Raw genomic sequence first — 26,545 nt, 5'->3', positions numbered from 1 at the left:
GTTTAACAAATTCTATTCCTAAAAACAGGCAAATTACAAGACATGGCTGCTTCTGAAAATTACTAAGTCAAAATGCCACATGAATTTAGTCAGAGTACGATACGTTTAATCATGTCTGGTGCTGCTGTGAGATTTTGTTGGATGTGATTGTTAATTATGTCAGCGGTTCAGTGAAGAACTTTATCCTCGTTCATCATTTTGTAGTAATTGTTATGCTTGGAGTCAGAAGGCTAAGGAAAATTATAAAGAGCCAACTCTTTAATTACTGACTTGAATTGATATGGGCGGCACGGTGGCATAGTCGTTTGCACTGCTGCCTCACAGCGCCAGGGACCCGGATTCGATTCCCAGCTTGGGTCACTGTCTATGTGGAGTCTGCACGTTCTCCCTGTGTCTGCGTGGATTTCCTCCGGATGCTCTGGTGTCCTCCCACAGTCTGAAAGACGTGCTGGTTAGGTGCATTGTCCATGCTAAATTCTCCCTCAGTGTACCTGAACAAGCGTCGGAGTGTGGCGACTAGGGGATTTTCACAGTAACTTCATTGCAGCATTAATGTAAGCCTACTTGTGACTAATAAATAAATGATGATTCTAGATGAACATTGTTATTATTTGATAAAAAATGCTAGAAAATAGTTAATTTGTTAACACTTCTGTGCTGCATGTATTCTTCCAGTTTATAGCAAGGATCAGAAAGACATCCTGTGTTAGATGTTTGGTCTGGATCTTAGCCTCTCCACTCTGCTGTCTGGCTCCCTATATGTTACTTCTTAAAGCTGTCTCCCAATTCTAGCCTTGGCACCTGGTCCTGGCCTATATTTGTTTCTTCCCCAACTGAATCCCTTGATCCCTCCCTTTGCAATCTCTGTGACTTCACCAAGGCCTTCAGATCTGGCTTTCCCTGGAGCTCTCCTTATTCTGTTCCTGTTCCTTCATTGATTAAGGCTTGGCCCATAGACCCCTCCTGTTCAATATACATCATCCTCACCAATCTACCTGTCAAAAAATGCATCTGTCCGTAACAGTACTGGTAGGAGAAACCACCACACAATTCTTGTGGCGGTGAAGTCCCATCTTCACACTGAGGACACCATCAATTGTGTTGTGTAGCACTACCACCATGTTAAATTAGATAGACTCAGATCAGATCCAGCAACTCAGAACTGAACATAATTGAGCTGCTGTGGGACATTAACAGCAGTAGAGTTGCATTTAATCACATGACCTGGCATTTCCCTCACTCTGCTGTCACTATCAAGCCTGGGGACCAATCCGGTTCAATGTAGTGTGTCAGAGAGCATGTCAGGATCAGCACCAGGCTATCTAAAAATGAGGTACCACCCTGGTGAAGCAAAAGAAGTAGCATGTGATAAGTGACCCCAGAACCAACGGATCAGAATCAAAGGCTCTGCAGTTTAGCCACATCCAGTCGTAAATGGTGATAGACAGTTAACTGGAGAAGGAGGCTCCAAAAAATCCCCCAGCCTGAACAGGGAGCCCAATCAGTGCAAAAGGCAAGGCTGAAGCATTTGCAACAATCTTCAGCCAGAAGGGCTGAAGGGATGAGCCATTGCAGCTTCCCCCAAGGTTCCCACTATCATAGATATCAGAGTTAACAGAATTCAATTTGCTTCTTGCGATATCAAGAAACATCTGAAGACAATGGAAACAGCAAATGCTATCAGCCCTGAACACATCCCAGCTGTAGCCCTGAAAACTTGTACTCCAGAACTTGTCTCAATCCAACTACAACACAGACATCTACCCATTTCCTGTCCTCAAAAAGCAGGACCAATCCAGTCTAGCCAATTACCACCCCATCAGTCTACTCTCATTCATCAGCAAAGTTGTTGTCTGTGCTATCAAGCTGCCCTTACTCCCTGCAACTTGCTCACTGATGTTCAATTTGGGTCCCACCATGGCCACCTGACTTCAGCATAGACAAAAGAGCTGAATTCCATAGGTGAGATGTGAGTGACTGCCCTCAATTTAAAAAACAGCATTTGAGTGTGACATCAAGGATCCCTGAGCAAAATTGAAGTCAGTGGGAAGCCTGCACTGGTTGGAGTCATACCAAATGCAAAGTAAAGTGATTGTGGTTGTTGGAGGCCATATCTCAGTCCCAGGAGTTCTTCAGGGTAGTGTCCAGGACGAACCCTTTTTCAGCTGAATCATCAATGATCTTCCCTCCAATATAAGGTCAGAAATGGGAATGTTCGCTGATGATTGCACAGTGTTCAGTCTTATTTGGAACTCATAAGATTCTGAAACAGCCCATGCCCACATGCAGCAAGACCTGGACAACATGCAGACTTGGCTGATGAGTGGCAAGTGACATTTATGCCAAACAAGTGCTAGACGATGGCCACCTCCAACAAAATAAATTCTAACACACTCCTATTGACATTCAATGATGTTGCCATTGCTGAATCTCCCCAAACCAACATCCTGGGCCACCAATAACCAGCAACTTAATAGGATGTGCCATATTAATACGGTGCCTATAAAAGCAGGGAATTCTTTGGCGAGGTGTGCACCCTGTGATTCCCCAAAGTCTTTTGATTATCTACAAGGATCAGGTCAGGAGTGCAGTGCCTGGACAAGTGCAGCTCCAACAACATTCAAGAAGCTCAATACCTTTCAAGACAAAGTAGCTCGCTTGATCAGCACCTTAAAATATTCACTCCATCACCAGTGGACAGTGGCAGCATTGTATACCATATGCAAAATGCACTACAACAACTCAGCAAGGATCCATCGATAAGACCTTCCAAACCTGCAGTCTCTACCACCATGGGAATTTTGCCATCTGCAAACTCCCCTCCAAGTCACTAAACATGCTGACTTGGAACGATATTGCCTCTCCTTCAATGTTGATGAGTCAGAATCCTTGAACTCCCCCTCCAAACAGCACTGTGGCTGAATTTACACCACACGAATTGTAGCGATTCAAGAAGGTACTCTTAAGGTTCAAGATTCTCTACTTGAGCATAATTGCTTGAGACTATAATGCCTCTTGACCTGTCTATACAGAGGTCAGATAAAGTGTTTCCACTGGCTTTTAGAGGGTTTCTTTTGTTTGGGAGAAAACGTTTTTGAAAGATTCAATAATGAGACATTAACTGTATGGTACTTAGTTTTTCTTTTCTTGTCCCGCAGGTCAGCTTTTGGGTTGTTCGAGAAATTCTTACTGCGCAAACGCTAAAAATAAGAGCCGAAGTTTTAAGTCACTATGTTAAAACTGCAAAGGTCAGTAAGTGACTCATTGAGTAATGCTACATTTGATATTCCAGCTATCTTAATCAAGTGTGGATTTTAATTTTTATTTACAGCTACTGTACTTTTATTTTAATTGCAGAAATTGTACGAGTTGAATAACCTACATGCACTAATGGCTGTCGTGTCTGGATTGCAGAGTGCACCTATCTTCAGGCTTACAAAAACATGGGCGGTAAGTGATGTAGCTCCTGTTTGTGAACAGCAAGTACCAATCTTACAAATGGGTACCTTTTCTTTTGCAATTGAATTTGTTAAACCAATAATTTCCTTTTATTTTGGTTGGGTGAATTTAAAAAAATACCTTTGGATGACCTTTTAAAATCCAATTTCTGCTTAAACATTTTTGCACTAGTGTCCCAACATATCTATTGCACTGATTTATGAGTCAGTAGTAATTGCCTCTAATCAGCAACTGAAGAATTCAAATTGCAAGAGATAGCAGAATTTATGTCACAATGATTGTTGTCACAGGGATCAATGATCAAGATCTATACTGAAATAAGAAATTACTACTTAGCACCTCCTGCACTTTTCTGCTCTCCTTTTGTTCAGTGCTTACTTGTGACTTTGGTCAGTAATCATCAGCAGGCAGTTTGACAGTGATATAGGTGGGAAGGGGAACATTAAAGCCTGCTCCCTGATTCTAACAATTTTACTGCTGCCCCAGCTAAACTCAGATGAGCTAAATCTTGACAGAACAAGGATTAAACTTCAGATTTTCCTGATTTTTATTGATAATAGTCACTTCCTAACTGAACCATTAGGGAAATGTTTGCTTGACCTTCAATTAAAACTTTGCCCTCTTTTCACCAGGTAATTGGCTGATTTTTAGCATGTCCATGCAGGAAAACTGCATCACAGTCCAACAAGCTCTTCAAATTGTTCTTACTTCCTTATCCAGAAGTTCATACAGAATGTTAATTGCTCTTTGAAAAAACAGATTCAGGATTTTCTTGGTCCTAAATTGGCATTGTGTCCCTTGCTATTCCAGTGATTTTATTTGGAAAAAGTATTTCAGAATGTCCTTGTCCATGCATTTATTATGTACACTTGGTTCAAAGTCCGAGTTTTTCTAGTTTTAATTCATAACTAAATAATCTGTTTCTAAGGATCATTGGCTCTTGTTTCACGATGTCTCTGAGGTTTGATTATTTTCCTTGTGCTTCAGTCATCACAAATGGTAAGTTGTACAAGGCACCTCTAACCAGAATACTGCACAATTTTGGCTTGACCTCTCCTGATTCCATGGTATAACATTACTTTCAATATTGTGTGCACATCTGCTTCATCCATATTGTGAACATCTACACATTGTCAGCAAATTGGAAGCAACTTTTAAATCTGGACAGATAAATGACTAACAAAATAACATCCACTTTTCATCCTTGCTCATTGTCACTTGATATTGTTTATTGACAGTTGATATAGATAGCACTATATAGATAAAATTTGTTTTAACGCATCCTTTGCTCTTTGGTGTTATTGCCCTGGCTAGAATGGAAAAAAAATTACCTCTCAGCACGAAATAAATTTTTTAACTCCTTAGCACAAGGGATTAAATTTGGTTTCCTCAGCTCACAAATATTTTGAACTCTTAAATTGAAATGTTAAGCCATTACTCCGATAGTAATTAAAATTTACGATAAAACTTTATTATAACTTTTTACCTGAGTGCTTATATAGTTTAAGCACTCATGCCAAAATAATTGAGCAAGAATATGCCATTACCTCGACTCTCTAAGATTCTATTCTTAGCCCCTGACTGTTTCTCATCTACATGCTGTCCCTTGGTATTATCATCTTCATCTGAAAACAAGTTTTTGTTCATGTGTCCCTTCTATGTTTTGATTTGATTTATTATTATTGCATGTATTAGTATACAGTGAAAAGTATTGTTTCTTGCGTGCTATACAGAGAAAGCATATCGTATATTGAGACGGAAAGAAGAGGGTGCAGAATGTAGTGTTATAGTTGTAGCTAGGGTGCAAAGAAGGATCAACGAATATAAGGTAGGTCCATTCAAAAGTCTGATGGCAGCAGGGAAGAAGTTGTTCTTGAGTTGGTTGGTACGTGACCTCAGACTTTTGTATCTTCTCCCTGATGGAAGAAGGTGGAAGAGAGTATGTTTGGGGTACATGGGGTCCTTGAATGTCAAACATGGCTTTATTGGTATTATTCTTGTTAAAAGTCATGGGGCACTTTATAACATTAGAAGTGCTATATAAATGGAAGTTGTTTGTTTTTGGTCTCTTGGCTGCACCTTGCTGTGGCCTCCTGTGTGGCTAATTTCTCATTTTCCCTTATTACCCCAATATATCCGCTCATGTTGAGTCTGCTTTCCGTCTTGTGTGCAGTTAGTTTGGGCCTGCTTTCTCCTGATACATGCTGGTCTTGCATGTCACACCTGAGGTTGTGGTCAGGTAACGTGCAAATATTCATTTTTCTTGTGTTTCGTGGCTTTGTCAGTGAAGGGCACTTTCTGCTCTGGACAATGAAGTAATGCTATAGAGATGGCTGTTGTGCACGAAGGAGAGGTATATTTGAAAGTTAGTTGGGTGATCTTACTGGCTCGTCACGCTGGTTGATGGACATGGCGAGCCGGTAAGACTGCGAGGGAGGCAAAAAACCGGGTTCACGCCCGGTTTTTCGCCCCTTGTGATCTTACTGGCCATGGATTGTCAGTGTGATCAGCCCAAAAAATGGGTGCGATTCTCTCCTGTTTTCACACTCGTTCATCACTTCGAATTTTTTTGGTAAGATTGCCGACAGTATGTTTAGATAGGATTGCATTGGATAAGGTGTACAGAACCAGGTCATTCTGCCCAATCAGTCCATGCCAATGTTTTGCTGCAGTCAAGCCTCCTTCCATCTTCCTTCATCTTAATCTATGTTCGTAACTCTCTATTTCCTTCTCCCTCAACTTGCCTAGTTGCCCCTTAAATGCATCTTCGTTTCAGTCACTCCCTGTGGTCACGAGTATTACATTTTCAACACTCTTTGGGGAAGAAGTTTCTTCTAAATTCCTTATTGGATTTCTTGGTGACTATCTTAACTTGATGGCCTCTTGTTATGCTCTTCCCACAAGAGGAAACATTTCTCTGTATCCAATCTATGAACGCCTTTCATAAAGGCTTCTATATTAGATCACCCCCTCAGCAATCCTTTGAAGCAGAAAGATTAAAAAAGTAATTTTATTAGTCTAAGGTATACTGAAAAATATGGCCAATTCCTCCACAATTTCCACTCTTATTTCCCTCCGTGTTCTTCAGGGCATCTCATCCAGTCCTGTCGTTTTAACAACTTTCATACCACTTCCTTATCAATTTTAAACTCTTGAAGTGTTTGAATTGCTTCCTTTTTCATCATGAACTGCGTAGCATCTTTGTCCTTTGAAAAGACAAGTTATTGATTCAATACCTCAGTTATTCCCTTTTCCCCCATGCATAAAAGCCTTTTTTGGTACCTAATCTGCCCGACTTCTCCTTTTACCACCCCTTTACTATTTATATGCCTATAGAAAACTTTGATTCCCTTTTATGTTATCAGCCAGTCTTTTTTTGTACTCTCTCTTTGCTTCTCTTATTTACTTTTTCACTTCCCTTCTCAATCTTCTTTATTCAGCCTGTTTTTCGGTTGTATTATTCACCTGACATCTGTAATAAGCACATTTTCTCCTCTTCTTCTTAATCTTTATCTCTTTATGTCATCCAGGAAGCTGTGGATTTGTTTGCTCTACCAATCTCCTGAATGGGAATGTATCTTCCAGCACATTTTCAGCATTTTCTGTTTTTAGTTCATATTTCCAGTACACAGAACTTTGCTTTTGTTTTAGTGAGCGAAACTGTGGTGGCGGAAAGGAAAATTTAGATATGTTAGATGAAAGTCTGACAAGGCACTGGGGCACAACAGATATATTCTAGAATCCTTCGGGAGATGAGAAAGGAAATTGCTAAGACCCTAGAACTCTGGTGAGTGTGCATGTGTACCAGAGCACCGGAGAATAGCCAATGTAATATCCATTTTTAATAAAGGAGACAGATTTTACCAAGGTATTTACAGGCCAGTTGGCTTAATATCCATGGTAAGGAAAATATTAGAGCTTTTAACAGTGAAATTACCACATATATAATTGAAATTACACTTGTAAAAGTAGCCAGTGCAGATCTAAGAAGAAATTATCCTGCCCGACCAGCCTTGTAGCGTTCCTGGAGGAAATGACAAACATGGTAAATGGGGAAAATTACCATGAGTCGATAGCAGTGTACATGAACACTTCAGGAAAATCTTTGGCGCAGAGCCACATGGAAGATTATCAGACAAGGTTAGGGTATTATAGAATTAAGGGAAAGATGGCAAACTGGATAGTTGGAAAGTAGGACACATTGTAACGGTTAATGGAATCTTTTCTAAGTGGGTAGTAGTGTATCACAGTGTTAAGTTCTGGGCCACTTTTGATCATTGTATATCAAAGATTTAGATATAGACTGAGAGAGAGGTGTGAAATTTTGTGGGTGATTCCAAAATTGGAGGAATATTTAGTTCTTTAGAAGATGAAAGGAAGCTGCAATGGGAATATCGATATGGTGGGAGAGATGGGCTGAAGTGGCGGGTGGTATTCTGGAATTCCATTTCAGTAAGTATCTCAATTTTGTTTTTAAAAAAGAATATGCCAAGAAGACATAGCGAACATCTGAACGGTCAGATTAATGATTCACGTTAGACGCTTGGTCAAAGTCTTTGCCCCGAGTGTTAATCTTTCTGTTCCTTTTTGCATGTTGGTAGATATAGTGCATATCCTCTCCTCCAATCCACCTTGGGGCAGCAAGCCTCAGGATACCATAAGGGATCCTTGAAAGGGAACAGATTTATACTCTGCAACCATTTCAACTGTATAAGAGGACAAAATATCAACGGCACAAGGAAAACAACAAATGAATCAACAGGAGGAAATTATTTGGTTGAGTAATATAATAATATAAATCATAAGCTGGGGTGAAGCAAGGGCAATGTGAGGAAAACTTCTTTACACAGTGAATGGTTAGGAATGCACTGCCTGAGAGTGTGGTGGAGGCAAATTCAATCACAGCTTTCAAACGTGAATTAGATTGTTACCTGAAATGGAAAGATTTGCAGAGCTACAGAGAAAAGTTTGGGGAGTGGAACAGGGTGAGTTGCTCTTGCAGAGAACTGGCATGGACTCGACAAGCCAAATAGCCTTCTGTGCTGCATTCACATTATGAATCCATAAGGTGATGGGTTGTGGTATGATGTGTCTGCAGCTGTGCTGCAGCTTACCCTATTGCTTTCTAATGTCTGTCATCACAATCATTCACTTATCCTCATCCTCTTAGCTTCACTTGGCCAGTGGAGTCCACTTAACCTTAACTGCCTCTGTACAGTGCAGTGAGACCCATGTTTTGTTGGGTAGTTGGTTGCACCTGACTGCACTGAATGAGAACACAATAATGTAGACTGCAGAGAAATGGATGCCGGAGACCTGGCCATTCACAGTTCCTCCTCCAGTGCCAAGTGTAGCCCAGGGATAACTCTCAGTGCAACTTGTTCCGCGCCTACTATTTTTGTGTCAACTTTCTTATCAGGAAGACTCAAGAAAGGCTTTTTGGATAAGTTGTCGATTTTGTTGTTGAAGAATGATGTTGGTTCTTTACACATAATGAGAAGGCCTTGTTCATTGCTGTGCTGTCAGTTAAATGCATGCTCATTTGGAGGCAGATAAGAGAAAGCAGCCATAAGCCTCTTCAACTACTGCTGAAAATTCCTCTTGCCTTCTGTGATACTTTATAACTGTTTCCTTGCCAATGAGAATCTCTCATCTCCCCACTGTGACCATACAATTTGCATTGGAATGAAACAAGTCGCCCCAATGTTAGATCATCAGTCTACTCCTGTTCCTGAACCATCAGGAATATGTCTTCACGTTCCCATTTATTTCTCTGTTCCTCCAATAACTGTTTGGCAAAATACTGCTCCCCTCTTCCAAAGTCCCCACCATGCAGACTACAGGAGTTCCTGGATTGCTGAATAAAGTTTTGCTGCCTTAGTGTTCCAGGCGACAGACCCTTGAAATTAACATGAAGATCTGATCTAGGGCACAAAGAAGTCGCGACATCTTAGCCTCCTATCCATTGACTTTGTCTACACTTCCCATTGCCTCAGCAAAGCAGCCAGCATAATTAAGGACCTCACGCACCCCGGATGTACTCTCTTCCACCTTCTTTCTTTGGGAAAAGGTACAAAAGTCTGAGTCACGTACCAACTGACTCAAGAACATCTTCCCTGCTGCTGTCAGACTTTTGAATGGACTTACCTTGCATTAAGTTGACCTTTCTCTACACCCCAGCTATGACTGTAACACTACATTCAGCACTCTCTCGTTTCCTTCTGTATGAACGATATGCTTTGTCTGTATAGCACGCAAGAAACAATACTTTTCACTATGTTAATACATGTGACAATAATAAATCAAATCAAAATCAAACAAGAAATTAGAACTCACCACAACTTTATCTAAACTTATCCAGATATAGATCCTGGCTCATTACTTAGGAAAAAAAACATGAGCCATCTCATGGGCTTTTAAATTTACCCTTTAAGGCCATTATTACTCGTGGGATCTTTTTACCACTACGCTCAATACAATGTTTCCAAGAGTGCCTTTATGTTCTCCCTCCCCATTATAATAAGTGCCATGAGGAAATCCAGATGCATCAGTGCTTCCTGAGATAAAGTTCATTTGGCCTTCAATATTAAAAAGATCAATTCTGTTTAACAATAACAGTAAACATATGCCAATGCTGTTTACTGTACCCTGAACAGCACCCAGCAGATAAATATTCTTTTAGATTTGCAACTTACTTAATATTTTTAGGTGCAGTTTATCATCTGGAAATAACCCAATTTTACTTATAGCAGTCTCTCCTGCTCTCAAGAAATAAACCATAAAGTACATGTGATAAATGTCACCATCTTCTGATCCTAACCAACAACACCTCTTCAAACAATGAAGTAATGCACAAAATTATATTCAGTGCAATATTTCTTAAATGATGTTGCATGTGGGGAAGTGTGTAAGATTTTGAAGAGTAAGATGACAGCCTAATCTCTTTCTTGTTAGACAATGATTTAAAATTTTGAGTAGCTGTTTAGCAAGATGGCCAATGTTATTGTACTCAGGTACAACTCCTAAATTGCCAAAATAGTTGGGCCATGACTGTTTCAATACTAAAACTTCTTGCACAGTACTGTTGGAATTAAATTAGAAAAATAATTTCCTTCTTAGACCCTTACTGCAAGTCTAGTCAGTCCCTCTACTCAGTATGTCATGACTGTGCTGTGTAACAAGTAATACCAAGTCTGTGACAAAACTAGCAGTTTAGAAGTGGCCAGCATTTCAAAAAATATTTCACAGGATGTGAGTCTCCCAGGAACACGATTAACCGTTCTAGACAGACCAGAAGAATACATTGTCTTGCTAATAGGAAACACCCTTAGATGATTGAAGCAATCAAGGGGAGGCATTTTTGTTAATCTTTCAGAACCACAGAAGCTGAGGGGACAGATAGCAAATACACAGAGAAAACCATCAAAAGGAAAAACAGTTTAATTGCCAACCTTTTGTGGAAGCAAGGAGGTAGTTTCCATCGAGAAGCCGGTTCTAGCTAACAAACCAGAAGCAAGAGTGCAGAAACCTTTGTAGAGGTAATTAAAACCATATCCTCACTGAACCAAGAAGAGACGTTCCCCAGAATAACTCCTCAATTGTATACAGTGTGGTAACTATAAGCTGGCCTTTACTTCTAGATCTACTGAATTGGATGTTGTTTGGGTAGAGGGAAGTCCGGAAATAATTCAGTTCTCATAAATGTACTTTGAATCAAAAGGGGCCATTTCTACATAAACTGTGGGTGTGTGTAGTATGTTACTGTCTTAGATCATTATAGTCCTGTTTATGTAAATGCGTCTTTTCTTTGTAATAAATAAATTTGTTAAATTTATTCAGCTGTATTCAGCTTGTTTGTTTGTGAAATTGGATATCTGAAGGGTCCAGGAAGCAGCAAAGGCTGCATTTTAGGATCAGGGAAGGTATCCTCATGCTAGGCTTTCACAGGATTCCGTCTCTTACCTCTATATTGTCTGCCACCAAAATAACTTTGGAAGACCACGGGAAACTTGCCAATGACATCTTTAGAAAGATATATTTTTCAGAGTTTACGCAATGGTCAATGAACCTCTGTTCATACAATCTTTGGTAGATTCTCAAATCGAGACCAAATACTAAAAAAATCCTAACACAAGATCAGGTGTCCAAATGTCTTGAATAAAAGTCAAATGAACTGAATAATCGCAGCAAAAAAATGAAGTCTCAAGATACTTAATAAAAGAATATCATATCAAGTTTGTACTTTAACTACCAGACCTTTCAAGGTGGAACACAAACCTCTTGTCATAATCAAACACAGCATGTAAATGGTGCAGTGAAGTTTTATGGAACAACTGTACTGTTGATCTACCATAAATATCCTAACTGCATAGGCCAGAAGAGTGGTTGATGTTACCCTTCTTTGCAGCTATACAGGAATGAGAATTCTTCGAGCACTTTCGAGATAGGTTTTTACAGCTGCAATAGAAGGCTCTTACGACAAAGAACTGGATATTATGTACTGCAGAGAAATGGATGTTGGAGACGTGGCCATTCAGAGTTCCTCCTCCAGTGCCAAGTGTGGTTCGGGGCAACACTTAGTGCAACTGGTTCCACGTCTACCATTTTAGTGTCAACTTTCTTAACAGGAAGACTCAAAAAAGGCTTTTTGGATAAATTGTCGATTTTGTTATTGAAGAATGATGTTGGTTCTTTACAAATAATGATGAAGGCCTTGTTCAAAGCTGTGCTATTACTTAAATGCATGTTATTTGGAGGCAGATAAGAGATGTCAAAGAACATCCAAAAATATCGGTGATCCGTAAAAGTTTCCTGAGCATGGTTAGTACCAAGCACAACCTATAATTGCAGCTTAAAAGGCCAGCCATCTCCCTTTTGGGTCTGGGGAAGTGTTATCCTTGCATATAAGTGGTTCTGAGAGAGAGATCACATCATTAGGATTTTCTTGGGAGTTAGCAGAAGGACTCCTGCTCCTTCTGATCCACAAGCAGTACTGGAAAACAAGTCTGGCAGCTCTTCTCCCCCCCCCCCCCCAAAGATTTGAGTAAGTTGTAATATATAAATCCTTTGCAGTTAATTTATTTCAGTGAGTTGAGGGTGAATGTCACTGTCTGCAAAAAAAATCTAAAATGAAGAATGTTAGAATGTAGAAACATGATAATCAGGGACACAACAACATGTCCTCCCTACTTCTGAATTAAATTTCCCTTGCAATAAATGATAACATACCATTGGTGTTATAGAGAATGATAATAAGCATATTTGAATATATATGTGGATATCTTTAGCAAGTGTGAGCATGCACAAGTGATGTCATCAATAGCATGGGCTAGTGCGGGTTTATTATTGCCACAAGGGATCTGTGTATAGCAGTGTATAGTTGAAGCTAGTTTCTGAATCAGTGCTGAACTGTTAGTTCACTATTTTTGTAAGTAGAGAAGATTGAGCGTTCGCAACCTGTTCGATTACCTTTTGTGGTCACGTTACCACATCCTTTTGGCGACCTAAAGAAAAAGGAAAGGAAAAGAAATGTTTGAGATGCAGCATGGCACCGTGAGTAGCTAGTTGGCAAAGTGAGCGATGGTCAAGAGTGGGTTTTGTGTGTTTCTGACATAAGACAAGTTAGCAGTACCATGACTATGTTTGGGATTATCAGTGAGTTTGTGGAAGAGAACGGGGACTGGACTGAATATGTTGAAAGGTTTTTCTTGGTAGATGGGAGAGCAGATGAGGCTAAAAAGTGCTCAATTCTCCTGAGTGTGTGTGGCGTGAAGACTTACAAGCTAGTGAGAAATTCAGCAACACCACAGAAACCGGGGACATTTCACTTGTGGATTTAGTTGCACTCATTCAGAATCACCACAATCCTGAGCCCTCATTGATTGTCCGGTGGTTCAAGTTCCACAGTCATTTTTTGTAAGGCAGCTAACTTTGTTGCTCAATTATGCCAACTCGCTGAATATTGAGAGTTTGGAGTGATATTGGATGATGTGCCCCGGGGCAGGCTAGCCTGTGGCATTAATGAAGACAGTATACACCAGTGGTTTTCAAAGTTTATTTCCAGCAATCCACTTTTACAAAATGGCCACCCTTCTTGACTGACTAACCAGACAGATCAGCTGCAGTATTGCTGCTACAATCACAATCTAAATGGGATTTACTGTACATTTAAAAATACACCTTCTTACCTTTTCACAAAGTGCACAGAGCTTGAATTGTGTAAGACAATACTAAGGGCTTTTCCTTGTCATGGTGACTATGTCACTGTCTGAGTCAAGAAATCTTCATTGTCATACCACCTTCTTCAAAATGTACGCTATGAGCAGAACATCCTGCTTTCTTTTGAACAGGATCACAGAACATCCCATGCTTTTTTAAAACAGGATACCTGGTTACTCATTTTCAATATTCCCGTCTGGGTTGAGACTTTGAGAAACCCTGGTATCCAGTGTCGCTTGTTGGGAGAAGCCACAGTGACTTTCAAGAAGGCTCTAGAAATTTCTCAGGGAATGGAAATGGCTGTCAACAATGCAAAAGATATTCAAAAGGAGAAAAGATGGGGGCAGTGCATCAAGTGAGAAAGGGCCAAGAAACAAAAAGGCAAAACATTGATGTTCAGGTGTGGAGGGGCACACTATTCAAATTATTGCAAATTCATGGATACTGTGACAATTGCAACAAAAAGGGATATTTGGCTAAAAAGTGCAGGGGTGCTAAGAGCAAGTCTAATGCTGGGCAGGGAAGCCTCAGTTAGTTACACATCATCTGGAAAGCACAGAACAAGAAGAGGAGCATTCCTACAGCATGTTTAATGTGAGGTGCACACGGAGCCCATCTACAGTGGAAGTTGAGGGACAGAAAATTAAGATGGAGGCAGACGCTTGAGCCTCTGCATCTGTCAACAGTGAGGAGACCGACAGAAGGAATTGGGCTCTAAGCAGGCACCAGCCCTTACTGAAGCAGGAATCAACCTTTGGACGTACATCAGAGAGACTATACCATTATTTGGAGCTTTAGAGGTGGACATTGCATCCAACAGCCTAGAAGCAAAATCATGGCTGCTGGTGATAAAAGGGCACGGGCCCAGACTACTCGGGTGTGACTGGCTCATTAAAATACAGTTGAACTGAGGTGAGATAAAGCACATAAAAGTGACAGAGGATGTCATCCAAAAATTACCCTGAGGTCTTCAAAGACAAACTGGGTACATTACGTGATGCTACAGTTAAGTTATTCGTCAATCCTTAGGTTAATCCTTACTTTTGCAAACTCAGGACAGTGCCTTACACCATGAAAGGTGAAGTGGAGGAAGAGTTGGAGTGTCTGCAGAGGCTAGGAATCATTGAACCCATTCAGTTCTTTCTCTCTGGGCAACGATAATAGTTCTTGTGCTTAAAAGTGATGGCACTATGCACGTACGTGGGGATTAGAAACTTGCCGTCAATCAGGCTCCCCAAGCTGCCATGGATAGAAAATCTGTTTTCCACCCTTGCAAGGAGGCAAGACGTTTTCAAAACTTGACATGAGCCAAGCCTACCATAGCTCTTGTTAGACAAGGACTCAAAACAGTATGTCACAATCAACACCCATAAGGGTTTGTTCAAACACAGCCGTCTGGTTTTGAGGTGTTTTCCAGTCCAGCGATTTTTTTTCAAAGGTCAATGGACAATTTGTTGCTGGGGATTCCTCATGTCATAGTTTATTTGGACAACACCTTAATCACAGGGAAAATTTAGGAGTAGCACCTCAATAATCTGGATCAAGTGTGAAAGTGATTTTCAGAGGCAGGCTGTGACTGAAGTGTCGCAAGTGCATCTTCCAGGCACAGAGTATGGAATATTTGGTTTACAAAATCATAGTGCACGATCTGCAAAAGCTTTTATTCTCTGCTATAGACGCAGGACTGAATATAAATCACATCATCACTCTAATCAGAAATCCCAGGGGAACTTGAGTAAACAAAAGTCCATTAACTCTACTGAACATAACCACTTGCGAGGCTGAAATGAGTAAATTATCCTGCTCTCCCAGCATCAGGGTTGCATTCCCTCCAGGCACACTGACTGTCGCAGAATTTTTAAACATTGAAAGTAAGTGGGCGGGGGTTGGGGGGGGGTGGGGGTAAGTATTATAGAGTGTTATAGTAAGCATCTTCCTATTTGAATATATATACCAAAGTCTTTAACAAGTGTGAGCATGCGCGAGTGACATAATTGGTAACACAAGCTTGCACAGGTCTGTTACTGCCACAAGGGAGCTGTGTATAATTGCTGCTTGTTTCTGAATCAATGCTGTACTGTTATTTCAATATTTTTAGAAAACAATTGAGCATTCACAACATGTCGTGACTACCTTTTGTGGTTAGGTTGCCACAATTAGCATTCCTAATTACTTGCTGTATCTGCATGCCAACCTTTTGTGATAGATGCAGTAGGACATCCTGATCCATCACCTTGGATCTGTGTAATCTCTCATTTAGATAATATGCTTTTTTATTCTTCCTGCTAAAATGGACAGTTTCACATTTTCCCCACATAATGCTCCGTTTGCCAGATCTTTGCCCGGTTACTTAACTTACCTATATCTCTTTGTAGCCTCCTTATGTCCATATATGCAAGTCATTTATATAAATGGTAAACAGTTGAAGTCCCAGCGTTGATCTCCGTGACACACCACTTGTTACATCTTGCCAACCTGCAAAAGACACTTTCAAGCCAACTGTCTGCTTCCTGTTAGCCAGTCAACCTTCTGCCATGCCAATATGTTAGCCCTAGAACATGAGCTATTATTTTCCTCAATAACCTCTGATGTAGCACTTTATCAAATGCCTTCTGGCATTATCTGTCAACAGCACAGTGCTTTTCATTTCCTCGTGATATCTCAAATCATTCAAAACCATTGATTACTTTCAAAATGTAATAGCTGTTATTTAGACAGTGGCATAGATAATTTGCAGAGCCCTGCAAACAGAAAATGGAGAGAAGTAACCATTTCATTTGTTTTGCCCTTGGGCATTGGCCAGGACACCAGGAACACTGGCAGCTCTTTCAATTAGTGTCAGAAGTTCGGGACCTTAGTTCAATATGTCACTCAAAAGGTGGCATATCTGACAGTGTAGCATCTGCTCAGTACAGTCTAGACCATGTGCTGAAGTCCTGAAATTAACCAGAAATTAAATTTGTGAATGGAGTGTTTTCATCTGCATCAACTTTTAGTTAGGGAAACAGAAAAATCTTTGTGGTAACAGTTTGTCTGCAAGGGGCATTCCCAGTATGCTAAATTCACCTACAGCCCTTGAAAATGTCTTCATAGTATTTTTAGTGTTCGTTTGTTGAAAGACTGTTCAACATTAACTACCGTTACTCAGTGTCTTGATTTTTCCTAATTTTGTTTTCACAGCTTTTAAGCAGAAAAGATAAAACAATGTTTGAAAAATTAGAATATCTGGTGTCTAAAGAAGACAATTACAAGAGGCTCAGGGATTATGTTACTAGTTTGAAGATGACTCCATGTATTCCATATTTAGGTAAGAATTGCAATTTTAAATTCTTCAGAAGTAATCTTCCATTCAAATACCTCTTAAACGCTTGGACAACTTAGTTGGCAAGCAAAATAGAAAGTTATTGTTAGTTACAGTCTGGCACTCAAATGTGTTTACATTTTTCAGCAATGTTTTTAAAATCCATGTTTATAAGAGAGGAAATTTTGCCATGATAAATGCAAACAATGCATTATACAAGTTAATTTTCAAACATTGTTTGTGCACCATCATTGATCTCAATCGGAAGTCCAATTCTTAACATTATTTGCTTCCAACTTTATGCGTATTCAGGAATTGTGTTAATGCAAATGAGAGAGCTATTATTTCAATCATTTTATAAACTTGGGAATATTAAATTTTTATTCCCACTATTTCCCAATTTTAGTGGGATGATTAAAATGCCAGCACTAATGATTTGTGACTTTAGCATGCAGATGGACTGGGAAAATCAGGTAAGTCGTGGATCCCAAGAAAAGGAATTTGTGGAATGTCTAAGAGATGGTTTTTTGGAGCAGCTTGTGACAGAGCCTACTAGGGAACAGGCAATTCTGGATTTGGTGATGTGTATTGAGGCAGACTTGATTTGGGAACTTAAGGTGAATGAACCCTTAGGGAGCAGTGACCACAATATGATAGAATTTATCCTGCAGTTTGAGAGGGAGAAGCTGGAATCAGATGTAACGGTATTACAATTGAATAAAAGTAACTACAAAGACATGAGGGAGGAGCTGGCCAGAGTAGATTGGAAAGAAAGCTCAGCAGAGAAGACAATGGAACAGCAATGGCAGGAGTTTTTGAGAGTTATTCAGGAGGCACTACAGAAATTCATCCCAAGGAGGAGGAAACATGCTAAGGGGAGGGCAAGGCATCCATGGCTGACGAGGGAAGTCAAGGACAGCATAAAAGCAAAAGTAAAAGCATGCAAACTGGCAAGGACTACAGGGAAGCCAAAGGATTGGGAAGCCTTTAAAAGTGAGCAGAGGCTAATTAAAAAAGCAATAAGGGGTGAAAAGATGAAATATGAGTGTTAAGCTAGCTAGTAATATAAAAGAAGATGGAAAGAGTTTTTTTCAATATATAAAAGGTAAGAGAGAGACAAAAATAGCCATTGGACCACTGGAAAATGAGGCTGGAGAAGTAATAATAGGAAACAAAGCAATGGCAGAGGAACTGAATAGTTACTTTGCATCAGTCTTCACGGTGGAAGACATCAATGGGATGCCAGAGCTCCAGGAGAGTCAGGGGACACAGGTGAGTGTAGTGGCCATCACTAAGGAGAAGGTTCTGGGGAAATGGAAAGGTCTGAAGGTGGATAAATCATCTGGACCAGGGTTCTGAAAGAGATAGCTGAGGAAATTGTGGAGGCATTGGTGGTGATCTTTCAGGAATCACTGGAGGCAGGGAGGGTACCAGAGGACTGGAAAGTAGCTAATGGAACACTGCTGTTTTAGAAGGGAGGGAGGCAGCAGACCGGGAATTATAGGCCGGTTAGCCTGACTTCAGTCATTGGCAAGATTTTAGAGTCCATTATTAAAGATGAGATTGTAGAGTACTTGGAAGTGCATGATAAAGTAGGACTGAGTCAGCATGGCTTTGTCAAGGGGAGGTCATGTCTGACAAATCTGTCAGAGTTCTTTGAGGAGGTAACAAGGAAGTTAGATAAAGGAGAACCAGTGGACATGATTTATTTAAATTTCCAGAAGGCCTTTGACAATGTGCTGCATGGGAGATTGTTAAATAAGTTAAGTGCCCAAGGTGTTAAGGGTAAGATCCTGGCATGGATAGAGGATTGGCTGATTGGCAGAGGGCAAAGAGTGGGGATAAAGGGGTCTTTTTCAGGATAGAACATAGAACATAGAACATTACAGCGCAGAACAGGCCCTTCGGCCCACGATGTTGCACCGACCAGTTAAAAAAAAAACTGTGACCCTCCAACCTAAACCAATTTCTTTTCGTCCATGAACCTATCTACGGATCTCTTAAACGCCCCCAAACTAGGCGCATTTACTACTGATGCTGGCAGGGCATTCCAATCCCTCACCACCCTCTGGGTAAAGAACCTACCCCTGACATCGGTTCTATAACTACCCCCCCTCAATTTAAAGCCATGCCCCCTCGTGCTGGATTTCTCCATCAGAGGAAAAAGGCTATCACTATCCACCCTATCTAAACCTCTAATCATCTTATATGTTTCAATAAGATCCCCTCTTAGCCGCCGCCTTTCCAGCGAAAACAATCCCAAATCCCTCAGCCTCTCCTCATAGGATCTCCCCTCCATACCAGGCAACATCCTGGTAAACCTCCTCTGCACCCTCTCCAAAGCCTCCACATCCTTCCTGTAATGTGGGGACCAGAACTGCACACAGTACTCCAAGTGCGGCCGCACCAGAGTTGTGTACAGTTGCAACATAACGCTACGACTCCTAAATTCAATCCCCCTACCAATAAACGCCAAGACACCATATGCCTTCTTAACAACCTTATCTACTTGATTCCCAACTTTCAGGGATGGCAGCCAGTAACTAGTGGTGTGCCTTAGGGGTCAGTGCTGGGATCACAACCTTTCGCAATATGCATGAACGATTTGGAGGAAGGAACTGAAGGCACTGTTGCTAAGTTTGCAGATGATACAAAGAAATGTGGAGGAAGCAGGGGGTCCAGAAAGACGTGGACAAGTTAGAGTGGGCAAAGAAGTGGCAGATGGAATACAGTATGGAAAAGTGTGAGGTCATGCACTTTGGAAGGAGGAATGGAGGCATAGACTATTTTCTAAATGGGAAAATGCTTAGGAAATCAGAAACACAAAGGGACTTGAGAGTCATGGTTCAAGATTCTCTTAAGAGTAGGTTCAATCGGCAGTTAGGAAGGCAAATGCAATGTTAGCATTCATGTCGAGAGGGCTAGAATACAAGAGCAGGGATGTACTTCTGAGGCTGTATAAGGCTCTGGTCAGACCCCATTTGGAGTATTGTGAGCAGTTTTGGGCCCCATATCTGAGGAAGGATGTGCTGGCCTTAGAAAGGGTCCAGAGGAGGTTCGCAAGAATGATCCCTGGAATGAAGGGCTTGTCGTATGAGGAACAGTTGAGGACTCTGAGTCTGTACTCATTGGAATTTAGAAAGCTGAGGGGGGATCTTATTGAAACTTACAGGATACTGTGAGGCCTGGATAGAGTGGACGTGAAGAGGATGTTTCCACTAGTAGGAAAAAACTAGAACCAGAGGGCAGAACCTCAGGCTAAAGGGACGATTCTTTAAAATGGAGATGAGGAGGAATTTCTTCAGCCAGAGAGTGGTGAATCTGTGGAACTCTTTGCCGCAGAAAGCTGTGGAGGCCAGGTCATTGAGTGTCTTTAAGACAGAGATAGATAAGTTGTTGATTAATAAGGGGATGAGAAAACATCACACAGCAGGCCATTCAGTCCATCTAGTCTATGACAACTCTTTCAGTTGTTCCCACTCCCTGGCTCTTTCTCTATATTCTTATTTCTCCTTCAAGTATTTATCCAATTCGCTTTTGAAATCTATTATTGATTAGCCATGATTGAATGGCGGAGCAGACTCGATGGGTCGAGTGGTATCATTCTGCTCCTATGTCTTATGGTCTTATGGTACAGTGCATCTCAATAGAATTGGAAAATTAGAGGACTCATCTACCCACTTGAGGGTTTTGGTACACAGTCCGTTGGTTGAATTAAGAAAAGCACTTATAGAAACCCAGCACAGCTATGTTAAGAATTGAGATATGGGTTTACAAATAGTGTGTGATGGAAAATAAACAGTAAAATGTACCACATTGAACTTGGATTAGCCTTTCTATAGATTAATAATCTCAAGTGTCTGTCTCACCATGTTCAATTCCTTGTACGCTACTGAAAATTAATGAGACCACCAATTCATGCGTAACATTTTTTCAACTGCTGAACGTTGATATGTCAGAACTAACTGGTATTCCAGATGAACAATGAAGAGATAAGTTCAGCTTTAATTTATGCTGTAGTTAGGAATTTGTAGAGGTATCTCTTTTCCTTTGAGATAGAATAAAAATCTGTTTTCAGTGATAGAAGACTATGGTGAATTTTGAGTCACGTTAGCAATGAGCGCAAATGACGATGAGAGTCGGAAAACGAGATTCTTGCCGACGAGAACTTGTTTTCCGATTCTCCACACCCTTTTGTCGAATTAGGTTCCGTAGTTGGGAACCTCATTATAATAACAATTCATTAGCTAGTCAATTCTCACAATCACTTCTAGCCTCATTGAATGTTCAGACCTCACACTGGAGTGGTTTACAGCAGCTCTATAAAAATATGAACCTGGCAACTTCACCGAGGGGGATATCAGAGTGAGAGTGCAGGCCGCCACTGCCCACCAGCAAGTCCAATGGAGGGGGTGTACCAGAGGGGCCATGGGAGCCCATCCCAGGTCGGTCTGGGGGGTTTGAGTCTCGGGTGTTGGGCAGGGGTGACTGGATGCTCTCATGGTGTGGGCCTTTGCTATTGGAGTGAGGCGGAATTTCCATGGGGGTGGTAGTTGGATCTCTTGGGTGGAAGGCCCTGGGGTATGCACCAGATGATTCTCTTGCCTGTGTGTGCCCAGGGGCCCCTGCCCTCCCCCATTGGTTAGAGGCTGGAGTGAGATCCAGAAGCCCTGCCGTCCTTTGGTGATGGTACTTGTGGATGTCCACAAGTGCTTACACCATGCAGTTGATGCCCTGCAATATCCTTCAGCCATGGAGTGCATGCCCTGAACAATGAGGGTGGTAAGAAAAACATAAGAACCAGAAGCAGGAGTTAGTAATTTAGCCCCTCAAGCCTGGCCTGCCATTTAATATGATCGTGGCTGATGTCATCTGGGCCTGAACTCCACTTCCCTGCCCATTCATCATAGCCCTTCAAACCCTTACAATATCTGTCCACCTCTTCCTTAAATTTACTCAATTTCCGGAATCCACCACACTCTGGGTAATGAATTCCACAGACTCACGATCTTTTGAGAGAAGTAATTTCTCCTCATCACTGTTTTAAATCTGCCACCTCCTATCCTAAAACTATGACCCCCTTGCTCTAGATTACCCTACAAGAAGAAACATCCTAGGGATATGGGGGTAGGGCCTGGATGGGATTGTGGTCGGTGCAGACTCGATGGGCCGAATGGCCTCTTTCTGTACTGTAGGGTTTCTATGATTTCAATGATCCTCTCCAAATCTACTTTGTTAATCTTCTTTGTCGTTTTGTACACCTCAATTCAATCTCCTCTCATTCTTCTAAATTCCGGGGAGTATAGGCCTAAACTGCCCAATCTCTCTCCGTATAACAAACCCCTCACCTCTGGAATCAATCTTGCGAACCACCTCTGCAATGCAACTACTTCTCTCCTCAAGGGGACCAAAACTGTCCACATTTTCACTAGTGCTTGGAACAGTAGGAGCAACACTTCACTACTTTCATATTGTATTCCTTTAGCAATAAATGCCAAGATTCAATTTGCCTTCCTTTTTACCTGTTGAACTTGCATCCTAGTTTTCTGAGATTCATGCCTGATCCTTCTGCACTGAAGCACTCGAAGGTTTCTCTCCACTTAGATAATAATTTGCCTTTGTATTTTTCCACAAAAATTGATAACTTAACTTATCCATGTTAAACTCCATCTGCCAAATTTTGCCCTATTCATTTAACTTATCCATATCCATTTGTAAATTTCTCCGTTTTCCTTACTGAAACCGGGACTTTGGGGCGGCATAATAGCACAGTGGTTAGCACTGCTGCTTCACGGCGCTAAGTACCCGGGTTCGATTCCCAACTTAGCTCACTGTCTGTGTGGAGTTTGCATGTTCTCCCTGTGTCTGTGTGGCTTTCCTCCGGGTGCTCTGGTTTCCTCCCACACTCCAAGGATGTGCGGGTTAGGTGCATTGACCCGAACAGGCACCGGACTGTGGTGACAAGGGGAATTTCACAGTAACTGCATTGTAGTGTTAATGATAGCCCTACTTGTGACTAATAAATAAACAAACAAAATAAATAAAATATTGGAAGATTCCACCCTATATTTCTGAGTTTAAAGTAGAATTTATGAATGGCCTGTATTTGATCACTCCAATGTTTAGTGTAATTGCATGCTGCTAGTCATTCTCTTGGCTGTCTTTGTTTTACTATAATTCGGGAAGGTAGAGGAATAATTGTCTGGCTTGCATGCAGACACAATTTCTATGGCCGACATGTTATCTCTTTTTAGGTGAGGTGATTGTCAGCATTAAATGTGAATTTCTCCCAGGCCTCAGGAATAATTAAAGATGATCAGCAAATTATTCATTGTTTTCATCTGTCAGTGACCTTTTTCTTTTCTCCAACCAGAAGACACAGTTTGGATTTCTGCTAAACAGGTGGCATATAATTTGAAAATGTTTCCTGACCGACTGCTTGATGATGTTTAGCCCTACTTTTGTTAACAATCTTTGGCGCCTTGTGAAAGGCATGGTTTTCTCCTCTTTTGGCATAGTTTAGATTTGATAGAGTAGAGTAGCACACAACAAAAGTTAAACTGGGTTCCTCAATTACTTTTTTGTTGTCCTGCTGTGCAATTGGAAGCCCAGAGAAATTCCCAGTTTTTTTGCTCATATGAAAGTGTTTCACAATGGAGGAAAAATGTTTCATCAAGGCATCGGCTTCTTTCATGTGCTGCAGAGAACATGTATAGATTTCTGGAGTTTTAAGTCTTTTGACGAGACAATGAGTTATGTTACATGTGGTAAATTAGTGAAATCTGCTGTAGTTGCATTTGCTTCTACTTAATTTTACTTGATAAATATGATAGTTTGTTTTGTTTGGTTGTCTGAGTGTTGCTTGACTAACAGTTGGAGAGTTAAAGTATTTATGTTCCATACTATTGTGGTTTGTACCTTATCAATGAAATTAGCAATTGCTCACCCTGCAGTCTGTTATGCCAGGTAACTGTGTGTGAGAGATAATGCTTTGCTTTCAAAGGAGAGTGGATTTACGAATGATCATATTATTTCACTTTGGGCAATTAAAACTGTGCCTCAGGCATAATAGTTTTATCAAAAAAAAATTCCATTTATATCACTAGAAAATCTCGATTTTTGCCGAAAGATGGTCTTGTACATAGTTAATGCTTAATTTGAATTTTTGCTGATTTATTGCACATGAAACCTTGAGAACATTGGATTATGTAGAATTACTGAGAATTCACAGTAAAGGCCATTTGGCTCAACAGATATATAGAGCGGCATAGTGGCACAGTGGTTAGCACTGCTGCATCACAATGCCAGGAACCCGGGTTTGATTCTGGCCTTAGCTGACTGTGTGGAGCTTACATGTCCTCCCCATGACTGTGTGGGTTTCCTCTGGGTGCTCTGTTTTCCTCCCGCAGTCCAAAAATGCGCAGGTTAGGTGGATTTGCCATGTGCAGGGTCACAGGAATAAGGCAGGGATGTGGGCTGGGTAAGATTATTTTTCGGAGAGTTGGTGCAGATTCGATGAGCCGAATGGACGCCTTCTGCATATGGTTCAATGGATTCTATATATGCTGGTGTTTACACCCTACGCAAATTTTCTTCCACCCTACTTCTTCTCACCCTATCCCCATTTCCTATTTCTTTTTCTATCATGTACTTACCTACTTTCCACTTTAATTAAATTGGGAATAACAGTCATTTACTAAATAGAAAAATGTTCATTTTCATTTCCAAGACCAGTGTTTCCTCTGAGTTGTAGTGCACAGCAGACCAGGTGGCTCACAAATCATTGGCCACATCCCCCTCATCCCCACCACTGTTCCTTCATTCATTCCCTGAGAGTTGGTCAGCCAAGTTATGTGCATCTCCTCTTTGTTTTTGGGCTGAAGGAGGTGCATACGGTGTTAGAACATGGGCCAAGATCTTCTGTACCCTTGGCGGGGGGGGGGGGGGGGGGGGGTTTAAAACCACAACTTTGAACTCTTAAGGTTCTGAGCTGCTCCCATGCTCAAGATCCTCCAGCTACTCTTCACCTTACCCCCCCGCCAACCCCCGAACCCCTTGACTACCCTCACTATCACACAATTGCACTCCCCTCACCTGACAGTGATTGCTACTCCATGGAAGTTCTGGACATTAATCTTTTTGCCATTTTTATACCAGTCTGTGTTGCATGGAAAAAGGGCACACGTTATTGTGGTGGTGTGGGTGAAAATTGAGTTGAACCTTTTGATTATACATTCCATTCTAACTTGACAAATATAAGCAGTTATCTCATTAACAAACAGGCTGATAATAATGGTATTGGACTTTTGATTATTGGACTCTTATTTAGATACTGCTGTTCATTGGGCAGCCAACATAAGTTCAGTACATTAGTAAAGATTGCTGCTTTTAGCTTATGAAGTTTATTGGAAAATTGTTACCAAGCTTGGGTTCAGTGACGAGAATTGATGTCTGTGCAAGTCCTTTGTCTTTTCACCAATGTTGCACTCATCAGGTGGAATTCTCCCACCCAGGACTAAGTCCCATGATGGGGCAGGGAAGGGGACAGGGAGTGTTTCATGTTGCAGAGGCCGATGGGAAACCACGCCATATCTTCTGTCCTTGATGTAATTTATGAGGCAACAGAGGTTTTGCGCCATCTTCTGTGGCAGGATGGGATGGATGGCATGTATACTGTTGTCACATCCCAGGAACAGATTTAAAAGGAACCCAAGTTCACTGATCCATCGTTGAAGAAAGAAGATGGACCTTCAGGAACGCTCTGAGGCTGGAAATCCATCTGATAGATGCTTCCTCAGCTCACTGCTATGGTGGTCCAGGGTCACTGGCACCTTGCATCCTGAACTCCTGAGGCAGTCCAGTTCAGCTAAGTTCTGACCTTTGGACATCATGTTGGTCCAGAAGTGTTCTGGAGTGGCATGTTTTCCCACTGGAATCATGGAGAATTGGCCGTGTGGGGAAGATTCTGGTCAGGCCTTCGTCTGCAGCCCATCTATGGGATGCAAATTGGGTTTACATGGGGCTCCGGGGATTCCCAATCCACCATGCTAGGCAATGTTGGAAGATGCTACTGTAATTTCATATTAGTGTGAAAATGATATTTGAGCCTCCTGCAATATTAGCACACACACCACCATACACCCTTCCCCCTATCCGCCCACCATTGATCCCATACGCAGGGGCATGGGAGAATTCCATAGTCTCAATGCAGTTTGAATCCAGAGTGAGGGCCTGACCACAACAATAGGATGAAGAGCAGTGACGGGTTCTACAAATAGGTTTTCACATTACAATTTGGTTTGGAATAACTTTGGTCCTTGATACAAGTTTAGGTCTTGTTGATGCACTGACTGACCACACATTTGCTATTAGGCACAGTAATCACTTGACTTCTCTTTTTCCAACTCTGATATTTATTGTGCAATTTATTGACAATGTAAAAGTGTTTTTTCCAGATTTTACATTGTAATCTTTGTAGTTTGGGGCTGCAAATAAAATAAGTTACCTGTTGTCTGTGCAATTAATCTATTTCAGTGTAATTTCTGATCTGCAGCTTAAAATTTGAAA

At 41.2% G+C, this 26,545-nt stretch overlaps 1 protein-coding gene across 5 annotated transcripts in view; it reads left to right on the top strand.

Moving 5' to 3' along the window:
• Window positions 1-26,545, top strand: part of ralgps2 (Ral GEF with PH domain and SH3 binding motif 2) — a 515,898-nt gene that overhangs the window by 233,373 nt on the left and 255,980 nt on the right. For all 5 annotated transcript variants that reach the window (XM_078218008.1, XM_078218006.1, XM_078218004.1 and 2 more), the window contains 3 exons: window positions 3,159-3,248; window positions 3,358-3,450; window positions 16,858-16,984. In XM_078218008.1, the coding sequence (XP_078074134.1) occupies window positions 3,159-3,248; window positions 3,358-3,450; window positions 16,858-16,984 (310 nt within the window). The remainder of the gene's footprint in view (window positions 1-3,158; window positions 3,249-3,357; window positions 3,451-16,857; window positions 16,985-26,545) is intronic.

Source organism: Mustelus asterias, chromosome 8 (assembly GCF_964213995.1).
Source record: "Mustelus asterias chromosome 8, sMusAst1.hap1.1, whole genome shotgun sequence".
In the NCBI taxonomy this organism is placed as follows: domain Eukaryota; kingdom Metazoa; phylum Chordata; class Chondrichthyes; order Carcharhiniformes; family Triakidae; genus Mustelus; species Mustelus asterias.
This window is presented reverse-complemented; position numbering and strand designations above follow the sequence as displayed.